The sequence below is a fragment of the Pygoscelis adeliae genome, unplaced genomic scaffold (assembly GCF_000699105.1).
Source record: "Pygoscelis adeliae isolate BGI_AS28 unplaced genomic scaffold, ASM69910v1 Scaffold361, whole genome shotgun sequence".
NCBI lineage: Eukaryota > Metazoa > Chordata > Aves > Sphenisciformes > Spheniscidae > Pygoscelis > Pygoscelis adeliae.
Window position 1 is genome coordinate 1067951 of NW_008824187.1, and position 15028 is coordinate 1082978.

General features: G+C 38.4%; 1 protein-coding gene across 10 annotated transcripts in view; it reads right to left on the bottom strand.

The window, feature by feature from the left end:
- Positions 1 to 15028, bottom strand: part of LDB3 (LIM domain binding 3) — a 128499-nt gene that overhangs the window by 38166 nt on the left and 75305 nt on the right. For 9 of the 10 annotated variants that reach the window (XM_009334637.1, XM_009334636.1, XM_009334635.1 and 6 more), the window contains exons 7-8: positions 12493 to 12662; positions 11472 to 11508 (exon numbers count right to left, since the gene is read on the bottom strand). In XM_009334637.1, the coding sequence (XP_009332912.1) occupies positions 11472 to 11508; positions 12493 to 12662 (207 nt within the window). Of the gene's footprint in view, positions 1 to 6658; positions 7629 to 11471; positions 11509 to 12492; positions 12663 to 15028 lie in introns of those variants that run through there. The other variant, XM_009334639.1, reaches the window with a different exon arrangement.

Sequence of the window (15028 nt, forward strand, 5' to 3'; positions counted from 1 at the left end):
TAAAATATCTTCTCACCCTCTTTCATAAGAGATTATGGGTGTTTTTAATAAATATTACTCTTCAGTTTATTAGTATTTTCCTGTATTGATCATCCAATAGTCTTCTATCGAATCTGACAGATATATGCTGGCCTTTTTTTTAAAGAGGAAATAGTTAAGACTTACAGATTATTAGGGTCTATATCTATTGAAATTAAAGATCCTGTTTTTCTAGTAGTATATTGTGGATTTGCAGGACTTGTCTTTATTAGACTTATAATAGCTTTCGTCCTAACATGTACTTATATTTACATAAACATATTTGCCTACAAATAAAATTTCCTTTTAAGAAGTAGAAGTCTCAAAATAATTTTTAAAAAAAATTCTTATAGGGTGTCTGGGAGTAAAGTTGTGTGAAAGCTATTTCATTATTGCCTTCCAAATATTTTTGCTTCAAAGGGATGAGATACTGACACTGTTGGAAACTGGACACTGAGCTAGATTAGCTGCTGTTCTCATCCAGTGAGGCTCTTTCTACCTGTCTGTGTTTGCAGCTGAGAATTTTTCCATGGTCAGATGAATATAAAACTATTGAGATTGTCTTTTTTTTTTTTCCCAAGCTATATTTTTGTTATCTTAACAAAGACACCATAAGACACAGAAAGAAATCTTAGGCAGTTAACTGGTGAGGACAGAAGACAACTGTCATGCTGGTTTAGTTAAAACTTTAGCTTGGGATCAGAAAAAAGGGGTAGAAGAAGAGCTAGTCTCTCTTTTTCAGCCACTGTAGTTAAGAATGTGAGCAGCCCACGCCAAACGATTGCAATATATCCTGCTAGTATGTCTGCTTTCCAAAACAGGGAAATTCAGTTCTCCCAGAAGGTATCCTGGTTTGTGCAGACAGTGCCGCAGAATAGGAAAAGCATTATCATATATTCCGTGGAAGAAAAAACAACCAGCAACTCATTCTCAACAAGTACTATAGAACTCAATCAAAGCAGCTCACTAAAATCAAAGCCAATACCTCCTATGGATGCATTTTAGTGGCATTTACTAGTATGCTGTTATATTTAACAGTCAAATAATAAATGCAGCTGGAACTACAGCAGCATCAGTGTTGGTGAAAGTTAAGACATAGTGATATTTGGCATGCAAGTATATGTACTCTGATTTATCTTATCGGTAAACACCTCACTTTAATAAGAACAAAGACCGCAAAATTCTGAGTATGTAGAGCAATTTGAGCTGGGATACACTTCACATAATTATTCCCTACCTTGGCCTTAAGCGTGTAATTGGATTTATCCAAATGGTTCCCTCTAGCTTTTTACAGCCCCACTGGTAAAGCACGGGTATCTGCCCGCAGGCACCTCAACACAGGATCAGGACTTTCAGGTTGTATTCCTGACCATTACAGACAAAACCAATGCGCAACAGGTTTAGGTCTTGTACACCAGGAAATTATTCCCCGTTCACTGAAGTGTTCTTTCTCATCACGACTTCACTTTTCTCCAGGAAGCTGAGAGAAGAACAAGAACCCATAGATCTCAATTTCAGCTGGTAGTTTTTTAGAGCTACTTTTTAATTTGTGCCCATCGATGATAAAAAAATTCATACCCTCTCTACATGGTATTATCCTAAGTTTGAAGCGGTACCTGTAATACACTAATGTGTCCTTTCTATTCGGTTCCTGAACCAAATAAATAAGTGGTATGAATTAGAGCAGTTGTCATTCTTTCAGAATGTGGATTACGTTTTATTTCATAAATTCTCTTCAGGATTTTCTTACCTTCCCCCTCTCTCATTTGTAATCATATAACATTCTGGGTGAACTACAACAAATGCTTACGTGGAAATGAACTATTAGGAAGTTATTAGTATTTAGCGTAATTTTGCTGACATTAATGCAATTTAGAAGCAGAATAAAAGGAAGCAGTGCCAGTGCTATGCTATCAGCCAGTTCTCCAGCTCACCCTAAACAAAGCTCTGTGAGCCAGTCTGATGATCCACAGACCACAACTGAGTACCTCTGGGTTACATGTGCTTGTCGGAAAGCCTGCTACATGCCAGAACTGCTTTTTCCTCGTTGGACTGAAGGCAACGCGAGGGAGTAGTCAGAGAGAAAGGTAGCATTGCGCACTGCTATCTTGGTTAGCCATCTACATCAGCGGAAGGATGCATACAAGAATCTCAAAGGTTGCACAGTAGGAAGGAAAGTGATGTTAATTTCTGCCCATGCAAAAGTTAAGTGCTGGACAGGAACACGCAGAAGACTGAGATGGTAAAGATGAGATGTTAAATATAGGTCAGTACTCCCCCCACCCCCAATTGAATCTTGAGCTTTAACAAACTCTGTTAGCTTATGCGTTACTTTCTCTATGAACTATTTTGAGAAAAGCTTCACGGTATTTGCTAATTTCATTTGGAGGCCTCACTCTTTCAATTTTAAGCGAATACATTCAAGTGGATACACCATACCTTACAGTCACCATCTTTAATCAATTGGTTCTACAGAGAACTGGCTTGAAAACAAGGAATTTACGATCTCTAAATTAATTTTCCCCACAGAACTTCCAGGAGTATTTTGGGGAAGAAAGACATTATATTTTATCAATTTTCCCTTCTGGTTTCACTCAAAACTCCATAGAGACAATGGAGTTGATTCACTATTCCTACGTTTTTGTCACTCTTTAGGCGCTAAAAGGTAAGTGGGGATCAGAATATATTAAACTGATGTGCTTATCATTCTTTATTGCAGTTATGTTCCTTAAATGAGAAAGCTCCTATAGAAGCCTGCTTTATTTCATGGGCTGTTGTGGAGAAATAAGGTGTATCTTTCAAAAGGATTTTGGTAATCTCATTAGCGTACAGATAGGAAGTTTTTGGCAATTGGGCAGGTCAGCAATGCTAATCATTGGAAATTCTGGCAAACAAAGGAGGGGGATCAAGGTGCCTTAGCTTGTCTTGGTGGTGTCAGATGGCTTTTGTAAGCAGCAGTAGAACAAAGAATGTTACTGTACTCGAGAGCAAATTTTAGTCAATTCATTTTCATGTATATTGCAGAAAGCTGATTAAAGAAAGTAATTATCTGGTACTACCATGTACCATACCAAAATTCCAGCTTTTTAACTTTGTAAACTAAAATTTGTGCAAGTATCCATGTATTTTCTGATACGTGTAATGGTAGTGTAATGATCGTCCCAGTCACTGAAACTCACGTTAGACACTGCTAAAGCAGCCACAAAGTCAGCTTAGTCCCTGTGGGAACCTAAGCGCACAAGTGAAAAATTGGTGTCACCTCTTCTGCCCCTGAAGAAGGCTTCAGACAGCGCTGTGATACACAAGAGTTGGACTTTACAAAAGTGATAAAGTAGTCCCTAAAGTACTTGTTCCTCGCTACTGAGGATATACTCCACACAGTTGTGCATAATGAGAGAGAAACCACAATGAAAAGAAAGCGACCTCTATATCTATTACATAGCAAAAACCTACTCTCCTTCCCGTGCAGGCAGGCATGAAAAGAGGGAGGCAAGGAAAGGAGCCACAGAACCTTTCTCCTTTTGTAATTTCTTCATGCATGAAAGGAAGAGAGGTCAAATTCTCATGCCTGCTTTCCTAAAGTCATACTCTAGCCACGTCCCATCAGCACACGCTGCATGCAGTCAGTACTCCTGCCGCAAACTAAGCGCCATAGGGGGTGAGGAGGTGACCATTTAAGTAGAAGGCAAGGCAGCAGTATTCAGGAAACAGGTTAGTTTAGATCAAACGGTCTTATACCACAGCAGAAAATGAGCATTTCCCTATGTCATAACCAGACAAGCAGATTTACCTGGAAGGCCTTTTGGTTTTGATTTCCTACTGGCATCAGCTTTGCTGTATCTTCATTAAATGCTTATAACACTATGCTTTACTGGCAGTATTGGGAAGGGCAGGGGGTTAATATCACTATCCACATCCTGCGTTTTACTTTATTTTTGGCACAGTGGCTATTTAGAAGACAGTATTGTCACCAACCATTGTCCTCTGCTCAGCAGAGCAGTCATGGTTCAAAATATATTCAGCGGGACAGATATACCTGCCTACCATCAGTGCTATTTTAAAGAATTACATGACTCATCGAGTCTTCAGTCAGGAACCTATTTTAAGCCTCACTGTCATTAACTGAGACTAATTTCCCTAGAGAAAGCAGCAGACCTGCAAATGGTCAAGAAACACTGCAAGATGGGGTTGGTCAATCAGAAGCAACATACAGCAAGATAAGCCTGGACATATTAAAAACAGGGCATAACCAGGCCAGACTTGACCTTTTGCTGGAACAAAGCTAGTGGTTTCTTAAAGCTGTTAATGATTTCTTAGCAGGCCTAAGTCTGTTACAGTCTCTAGCAATGAGATGTAGTAGAATGACAAATCCAGCCCTATTTCTCCACCTTACAGAAAAAGTCTGCCTCCTACTCAGGAGGGAAAAAACAAGGCGTCTTAATATTTATATAAAGAAAGTTAAAGTTATATATAAAAAGTTATAAAGTTATATAAAGAAAGATCTGTAACATTCGTTTTCTGGGCGTGAAGATCGCCATGACAACATAAAGGCAGATTTTTGAGGACTAAGAGTTAAGTCTAAACATAAACAAGGAACTGGATAAAAAAATTGACTGACAGTTTAATTAACAAAGCCCATCGCTTGGGAGATTTTTTGAGAGGGACCCGACTAAGCAGTAGAAATATGCTGTAATAAACAATCTTGCCTTAGGGATTAACGACAGCACCTTCACAAAAGGCCTTTATCATTGCAAACGTTCCAAGTTACCAACTATTGAAGATTTTTTTCTATTACTTTTTTCTGTAATTACATAAAGAAGCAAAATTCTACAAGCCTGGAGAGTGTTTAGATTCTACTTTGTATCCTCCAGGAAAAAGGATTCCAACTATTTCTCTATCTGATTACATGGTTTATATGCACTGAATTTTTATCATTAAATCCACTGAAGCAGAGCTAAGGGGAAGGGGTTCCTTAATTACATCTGCATTAATTTCATATCTGATCAAACTATGCTTTTCTGATTATTAAAAAATACCTTTAAAAATAACATTAAGTGTCAACATTGAAATATAATCTAGACATTTTCTTTTCCATTACAGTACACGCACTAGGACTATTAAAAACAAATAGTATGTGTATTATGTTCATAAAACATTAAGGATACACAATTCCTATTTAAGTGAAAACACTGTATTATTACTTATTCAGAAAACCATTTAATTTGGTTGCAAGTTAGAACTGGAAGACTTTTTTACTTAGGTACATTTGATGTTTATGAAAAAAGTTAATTGCCTATTGATATTTTGAATTCTATCAAAATTTCCCATATATAAATAAAATTCACCCACTCTGAACCAAACTTTGATCTTAGCAACATTCAGGAAAAGTTAAAACGTTGCTCTTCTTTCATGGAGTTATGCTGATTTTCCACAGGCATTAATAAGATGGTGTGATCAGAATCTGTTTGTGTTCCCATAAGGAAAACGTAAATGAATGTTGTGTATTAAATGGCATGCTTACTGAATTGCTATGGTACTTATCTAAGAAAAGTGAAATGCGTTTCAAAAGGAACTAGTGCTCATGTACTCTTAAATAATACTCAAAAATTACTATTTTGTTTTAAAGCATGATAGCTAGACTTCTTTTTCCTTTAAACACTGCAGTATTTGGTCAATTCATGCAAAAATCTTCCACGAACGGTAGCTTTTCCTCCCTTCTATAACACAAAAAAACAATGGGAGTTTGAATGAACTTTGTTCTTGTATGGACTGCTGATATAAATTCCAGATGTTTGGAAGCAGCAAGAAGTGTGAGAGTTTCAATCTGATCTCATGCACTAATCTCTCTAATCAGAATTACTGCTACCAGATAAAGGTACCTAATTTGCAGTTTATAGAAGTTAATGAAAAAACAATATTGAGGGCTGTAGGCAGGGCTGCAACAGAGTCAACCTTCCATTGCAGAGACCAGTGTTTTATCACCAGAAACTTCTGCTTCAATCAGTGCTAAGGACTCCTAATGCAGATTGTTGAGGGCTAACATCAGCTGTTTCTATGGAAACCACAAACAGTTCAATTTAGCTGCATTTTTTGTTTCATTTAATGATTGGAGCATAAACTAGAAAGGGAAGTGACATTGCTCTTCGAGTACTTCAAACAGAAAATAGAAATACTTGGGGGCCTTTGGTATAGGTTTGCCATATCTTGACTGACACAGCTTAAAAGCAAAACATTGTTGTAATGCCGAAACAAAAAGATCCCATTCTAAGGACCAGCAATGTCTCAAGTGCCTTCGCCATGGGCACAAATTAATACGTTATTGCCAGAGATGCATATTATTCAAATGGAAACACTAAACGATATTATGAATAGGTTGTCATCTAACAGCTATTAATTATGCTTTGTTTTCATTCACACCTAATACAATATTTGTTCATTTCTGTTGTTGTTCTTTCAACTGCTTTGTCAGGTTTATTCTAGTTCAGATAACTTAAAGGTCAGTAAGAATTATAGGTAATAGGGGAAAGCTTTTTGACCAAATTTTCTATTGTGGAAAGAATAGTTCTCCTTCTTTCAATAATCAGTCGAAGCAGTTATTGTTTTAAAACAGAATAAAGTACTGTGTAAAACAGGCACATAATTATTTTAGTTTTAAAACCTTTTATTTCAGATAAAGCATGCTGCTATATACAGAAAAAAATGTGGGTTAAAGCAAGAGCAATACAGAATGGGCAACGTATTCCTTAAAACTTACATATTCCTTAAAACTTACAAGATGCTTTTAAAAACTTCAGTGCACCAGTAGTACTATATATCCTTCTCACTCCTAAATCACCTCTAGCAAAATGACATTTCCTCACAGGTCCTGAGCAACCACAGCTATCTCTAGCTTTCATATAATGACAAATTCAGGTTTCCAACAGAAAACTTACACAATGGTTTCAGCAAATGACTTCTACCAGTATAATATATTGAAGAAATATAACTTCACATTGCTAATATGTTATTTCAAACAGCATCATTCAACTATGCAAACTAAGTATGTTTTACATTTAGCAAAGTCTAGGCCAGGCTCAGTCAGTTTTCCTTTTCATCTCTCTTTCTCCTACTTAATTACCTTTACAGCAGTAAAACTCAGTAAAAGTCTCATTCCTCTTCCTCCTAAAGAAATACCATCAATAACTTCCCTCTCATTTTCTTCTAGAGTTAGTCAAGAGAGTACAATAGCGATGTTTTCCTGTATACTGAAGTTACATTTGATATAGTAAAGGACAAAGCTAATCTACTTTATAATGAAGAACACGAACCGGGTTGTATCATGATTTTTACTTTTGGCGACAGTGAACGGACACCAGGCTAACAACAGAAATCTACAGAAGACAGGCACTCGGAGCAAGGCCCTAGCAGAAAGTCTTTCCTGTGTGTGTGACACTCTTAGGCTCTAACTCAGGACAGCAGTTAAGTTTTTACTGTAATTCTCTGTCTCATGTATTTGCCTGCTAAATGTGGGCTTTTAACTTTTAACGTTAAGGATTTGCGCCGATAGGCCGTGATGCCAGTTGCGCAATTTGGCAAAGCGTGGGCTGTTACGTTCCGTTTCAAACCTTTCCCTGTGGCATGAAGAAAGAGCGAGAGAGAAAGACAGAGACAGAGAGAGAGACACAGAGAAGAAAGAAAGGAGGGAGAAAGAAAGGGGTTAGGGACCATGGCTACCACTCCCCTGCCTTATAACTAGGGCAATGGCAATTTATTTGGATTTTTTTCCTCAGCTTTCAAATCAGCACAAAGAAGGCTTTGATCCTTTTTGGGCCACGTAGGAACGGTTTTGCAGTTATTAATTTGTGAGAAGTAACTTGATATAACTTCATATTCTTTGACTTGTGCTTGGTACTACAGGGCTGCTTTTGCTAGAAATGCAGTGTAATCCCATTGTTTTCCTGCCAGCAGATTCCCTCGGCTTTTCCCTCCTCCCCCCGCCCATTGAGCAGTCAGTGAAAGTAACTCCAGACAAGAGCTAAATTAATGCAAATATTTTCCATTCTGTAATACCTAGGTCAGCCTATATATATCCTGCTGTCCTTCCTGTAAGGACCATCAGCCACAGGTTTCAGCAGTACTTTTCTATAGCTTTTCTCAGCATAAATGAGTGTAAGTGTTGACATTGGCATAAACATTTCTGGTCATTTGTGTCAAAAAGCAAAATAACATGGGATTTTCAAAGCACAGTCCCGTGAAGTACTGGCCACCTCCTGCGCACAGCCCTAGCTACCTTTGACTGCAGACCGGGGCGCTCGATCAAGTTGTAAGCACCTCCGAGGATTTAATCTCTTCTAGATGTTCTATAGTTTAAATTCAGGTTTTGTAAATAAAAAGGGGAAGGAGGAGGAGGATGTGGGATGAGAGCACAGTCAAGGAGAAGCATATAAAACAGAATGGAAAATAAAGTGTTCTTGTTATTTGCAAAACAAGTTAATTTTCTCCTCATTATTTACACCCAAAACGCAAGACAATTGTGTTAATGCAGCAGAACTTGAGAGTGAAACCAGCCAAACAGAAATGAACAGTCTGGGCTGGTTTTACTCCTCAGGCTGCAGAAAGCACAAAACAATAAACAGAGCAAATGCCAACAAATTCACTGATATTTCTAAATCTTCTGTTCCTAATAACACAGTGTCATGCAAGTAACACTCTAAAAGGAGTCTCAATGTATGACTTCTCAAACTATCTTTTATGCTTTTAAGTAATTAAAAGATACAAAGTATTCCTAACTGAAGTGCTGAAACTTCATGATGGCATTTTTTCAAGTTACATTGGAGCATACTAGCTACAGTGGGTCTTACATGAAATTTAAGAATTCCGTTACTGCTTTGAAGATACACCCCTCCATTCAAGGAAAAGGTATTCAGAAACATCTGTTCAGCTTGAAATGGATACCATCTTTCCGGAAAATATTCCGTAACAATCATCACAACAGCAATGGAAAGTTTTCATAGCAAGTTATAATCTTATCTGTGCCTTCAAAATAGCAGTAGCATGAGCAAAGGATAGTCTTGCAATGCGCTTGTTAACATTAACTGAAAGGAATATTCTGCCACCTGAAAATTCGCAAGCTTTATGGGTTCTGTTCAAGGCACGTGTCCTGAAGGTAGGAGCAACAATCTAGAAGAGACTATTATGTAAAACAGTTCCGCAAAAAATAAGCTGCATGTATTTTTTTTTTTTTTAACCCCAATATTTTTTTTCCCAGGTGTTTGGAAGAAACTTGATCACCATTTCATGCAGTTCTTGCTGACTACACTGAAGAGCTGACACAAAGAGACAAGAGAAAGCACCAGAGAGAGATCGCTCACAGCATGCCCCGAGACCAAAATTCGCCACACTGTGAAATCTCTGACAGTTTAAGTTTTGGAACGTGAAGGATTTTTCCAGAATGCCAGCACAGCATGGGATTAATGCAACACTGAATCTGGCAAGACCCAGGTTCCACAGTTCCATGGAAACCTTTTCATTCAGGAGCCCAGGAAGCCTTCCAGGGGATCCCAAACTGTAGGCATGGAGAAAGATGTGGTTGTACAGGCTGTCTGGAGTAGATACTGAAGAGGAGTTTCTACTCCATTACTGTACTGGAAGAGTGGAGTTAAAATATGGGTTCTGTGCATCTGACATAGGTCTTTCCATCCTTTACAAAATCAAGAGTGGCAGGGGCCTTGCCAAAAGATTAAACAGAAGGGGTCCCATAGGCCCAAAGGAGTAGTATATGATGGATGCGTGCATAACCAGGGCTGTTGCTACCAAATCTGCAGTGGAGTGTGTGCAACGTTTGGGGTAGGTACCAAGCCACCAAGACGGGGCAAGCACTGTCAGTTAGGCAGGAAGGAGACCCCATTTCATTCCTTGCACCAGAGCTCACGCCAATTGCACTGTACCCGTATAACTACATAGTATATATTCCCTTCTGCCTCTACCACCAATGAATGACCTTAAACCTCTTTAGGTAATACAGCTGTACCTAAATATACTCATAACTATAACTGTCCTCGTGAAAAAAAGGATAACAGTGATACCTCAAAACTGCAGAAAACGTGCAAAGCACAGTGGATACATATACTTTAAGTTACACTGAATAGAACGTGCAATTTACATATGTTGATGTGTTACTAGATAATTGTTTTCAACATATCTGATACCATGTTACATTTCCAATAGCTAGTATTTTCCAAAGCCACAGACTACGGCTAGAAAGATTATTTAAAACAACATATTACTCTCAGATGTGTAGGGAGGACTGTTAAGTTCAGCACAATGCTTTAAATGCCATCATAGTAAGTATTTGGGTGTGTGCTATTACATCAAAACAGATAACATGCAATCCATTTAATAAGAATTAGGCTTGCACATTTGAGGGAAGAAATAAATCTGTGAGGGATGTAACATCAAGCCTTATGTTCAGGCACCTAGCCATGAACTTTGGTGAACTGCAATGGAAGGTTTATAGCAAACATAAACTGAAGGTATACTTATTGTATTTTCACAGGGAAGACATCTTTCTCACTGATTCAACATTTGTAACTTGCACTGTGATCAAAAGCTCAAAACCTTTATAGAGGCCATGTGGCAGTAAAAAGAAAAAAAAAATAGAAAAAAGAAAAAGAAGAGAAAGTGGATTGAGTATCAAACACATCATAAACCCAGCCAGTGGCTGCGGGTAGCTAACGTGATACAGGGATTTGAAGTATGCAAACAGAAAATCAGTTTTTAAGCTCAACATAAGAATCTGTAATAAATCTATTTCCCAGCTGTGTAGGACAACATAACATGATGATAATTCTTTAATTCCTTATTATATCTCTGAACATATCCACTTTTTCAGTGGTTTTGGTAGATCATATGAAACAAGCACATTTATCCACTAGCAAAAGCAGTCCTGTGCTTCCATGTTCTACAAATTTGGGTTGTATTTATTCCAAACAAGACATAAGCAAATGATTATGGATATGGATGGAAACAAGTCCTTTACTGTGTCATTTCAGGAGAATCAAATGTCAATCACAGGTTCATCCAAATAAATTGCTCACAAATTTCTGTGCTATCACAACATTATATATATTTTCATCCAGTTACACAATCAAGTAGTTACACAGGGCTTGGTCTTAGGAACTCATTGCATTCACACACCCAGTAAAGTACACGAAAGTTGCATGTGCAGAGAGCTTTCAGATTTGAACACACACTTCAGGAATTTTGCACTGTCTTTCCTAAAAACATGCTACTTCATTATCCTTTTCATTCAAATACCTCTCATGGATAGCATTTTAATTTTAGTGATTTTTAAGTAAATGTATTAGAATATTTTAAGACAAAAAGATAATAACATACATTCATATTAATGCTGTTTTAAAACATTATTTGGTTATCAGTAAGGAGAAAGCTGTATTTTTCAGAGAGTTGCCTACCTTGACCTCCTCAGGGCTTCTTCATCTGGATCTTGCACTGCAGGCAAAAAAATGTTTCAGTTCAAAAAGAAAGAAAGAAAGAAAGAAAGGAAGGAAGGAAGGAAGTAGGCGGCTTTATGATGAAATTATAAGTTCTTTAGAAACGTATCAACAGCCTATCTAAAGGTGCATTCATGCTGACTTTGCAGCCATAGATTTTGTAAGAACAGCACAAAGAGGAGCAGTTCCCTAGAGCCAGGAAGAAAGATGTTAGTAGGAAAGCAGCTCTTACAACTACTTTCTCGTTCATTTATTAGCAATGTTTCACAGCTGTAGGCAGTGATTCTACAGAGAGGGCCTGCTGTTTTGTAGGAAAGCATGAGAGGCAGCAGCAGATTCCTATGAATCTGATGTGGGAAAGGTCCCTGAACTTCCTTCTCTCTAGATCAGAAACAAGCTCTGAGGTTAGTACCAGGTGGTCAGAAAAACATTTCCATAGGCAACAAAGTTCAAGCTCCCATGACATTCATAGTAGATCTAGGTTTAGGTAACAGGGCTGATGATAGAGAACCATAGGTTCAATACAAATGGTGATCCAGGATCTTTTTTGACCTCCGGAAGTCACTTCTATAAAAGACTGTTACAATAGACATAAGTTGTTTATCTTTTTTTCTAATGAATGGACAGCTTTGTACGTCTAGGCTGCTGGAAAATGAAAGATTACACTGCGGAGATTTGATCCGTAAGAACGAACAACTATGGGGTCCCAAATGCTCTTTTACTGCATAGTCTGTTGTACTTTTCATGGTGAGACCCCTGGCAGACCAAAGAGTTTTCTTCATAAGCATAAGGCGAGATTGAACACTTTGATTTCCTAGTTCCCTCAAGTTACATCCAGGGTTCTCCAATCTTAGCCCTCACTGACAATGACTACAAGCTGGACATGAGTCGTCCTTGAGTATCAGTTGCTAATACTGGGGGAAGAAAATAAAGACATGAATCTAAAATCAGGATGAGGGGGATGTTTTCTTATTTGACTTACTGTACTCCGTTCCAGTCATCTGGGCAAGGATGCGAAAAGACCTAGACTGCAGATTGGCAGAACGGCGACTCCAGTCTTCGGTTTCATCTTCAGGCTTGTTCTGAGTTTTAAGCACAGCCTGATACACCGGAGAGGCACTGTCTACGTGAGGATCTTTAATAGGCAGGGTACTGCAATTCAGAAAGTGAAACGCTGTGAAACAGCACATGGTAGCTTTCATCCCAACCTCTCTCTGGTCTTACAGCTTCTCATCCAGAGTAACAGCAATCCAAAACACAGCTTTGAAAACAACATCACTTTTAAAAAAAAATACATAGATCAATTTTAGATGAATTAAGAACGTTATGGGTCATTCTATCTTTGAAATGGCCTGTTATCATTCAGATCTGCATATTCAAAACAGCGTGAAAATGCTTGGAAATGTCTGTTCACAATTCCTCAGCCAGGGCAGCCACAAGCTTACGGTGGTTAGAACAATGTGTGGTGATAAAGGAGAGTATGCCAGGCAAAAACATTTCTTTCTCTGAGCATTCTCGTCCCATATTATTTCTTATAAAAGCAGCTTCATATTGATACTGTTTTATGTTATGTCTTATTACAGTTTTGGGCCAGTGTATTTTAAGGTTGCAATTAAAAATTAAAAAAAAAATTCATTGTAAAAATAATGTGATAGGCTTTTATAGTCTTTTCTAGAGGTTTCTATTCTTTGCCAAACTCTGAATTAAACTTCCAGCTGCCATAACTCTGGATTCATTGTCTACTAAACATGTGAAGCATAAGAAGTCTAGGCTTGCTCTCAAGACTCGCAGACATATTTTGTATCTGAAATCTTTAACAGCAGAATGCATCTTGAAGTCTTACGACATCTCTAATCACCTTGCAAAGTCAGATATCCAGGAAGAAACTTCCAGTTTTGCCCGCCTAAAGTCAAAGCTACAAAGCTCTGTAGCACAAGTGAGGTAACCTCTCTTTGATTTATGATGCAAGCTAGAAACAGACTTTGTAACTTAATAGCTTTTTTTTTTCCTGCGAAAATAACTTCTGCATAGCATACAGTTAAAATTAAATATTAGCAGAGCTGCAGAAATATACACTGAAGGAATGATGTGTGCTTGGAGTAACTTGGCTCCATGACTTCTCTAAAGACAAGGTCTATTTTTGAAGCAAGTGATTTATTGTAACAGCTTTAACATGCTATTCCATGTAGAGCTTTGCAAGCAGCATGCTCAACTTCATGAAAGTTGAGAAATGGCTCTGTTAAAAGTTAAGGGCCATTTGGTCCAACTAAGTCACTGCTATAAAGTTCTGGGAGCAGTCACCTGCTATAAAAGTCGCGTCCTTGGTTCAGGCTCAAAATTAGTGTTCTCTAAGATACCACCGTTCAGAGAAAATCTACAGAGAAGCTGGGTTTGTGATTTGAAAGCCTGAGAGGAATCACGAAAAAGCCAAGCAGCATGTCTGATATCCTATATACAGCAATAATGTACACTGTAATAAAAAATATCACCAGATAGTGCCTTAAGTATCAGTATTTTCCAACTGGCACACTCCTCTTCTTCAGCAATGCATAATATACGCTGTTTTAACGGATTTGCACCTAACAATAGCATGGGCTGTGTTCTTCAAGTAAGATGTGTGCTTATATATGCTATGGACCCAAAAGCACCCCATCTCTTTAGGATCTTTTTTTTTATTAGAGGAGTATTTATATTCCTCGTAACCCCCAGTATATGCAAACTTCTCACTTTCTTGAGGACCCAGCAGGGTACAAAACCCAATTATTTTTCTTTTACGTGTTTCAGTACAATCACTGGTGTGATGGAGCACAGCTTAGGAAAAAACCTGACTCTTCAGTTTAAGCTCTGCCACAAAACATAAAAGTTACATAAAATGTCTCTCAGCATGGAAGATGCCCTGTAGGAGGAAGCAGCATTTTCCAGCTCCTTTTTTAGCTCACGTGTCCTAGACCACTATCTTTACAATATCTAAACACTAGCAGGTATGGAAGGCAGAATGTGGACTTGTTTATTTTGGGAAGGGTGTGCCATCAGTGGCTTCCACCAGTGTTGCTCCCATGTACACCAATGGACAAATTAGTGCCACATCCTTCTTCAGGTGGAAGATGGGAGAGAGAGCAGTAGTCTTCCTCTTCTGGCCCTTCCTTCACACACGGCAGGAAGGCTTGCTGAGGCAGGGAAGTAAGCGCAGCAGCGAGTTCTGCCTTCTGCTGACTTCACGCAGTAGTCTTTATATGGAAGAGAGATACTCTGTCATACCAAAAGTAAGTCAGCAACCCCCTTGTGACCGTTCTGCTGCCACTTCTCACTCTTGGCTACTGCTGAAAAGTTCTGTCACTGTAAAGGGTCCAGTAAAATTTCCCCCAAAGGTGACCACATTTTCAAGTTCCCAGGGGCACTTCAGGCCTATGTCTTAGCACTGACTAAGCACACAGTACCTTGCCCTGTATTTCTGTCATAGGTGACTGCCTGGTTTTGGCCAACGGTTAACTTTATATCCCCAGACTTACTCTTTAATC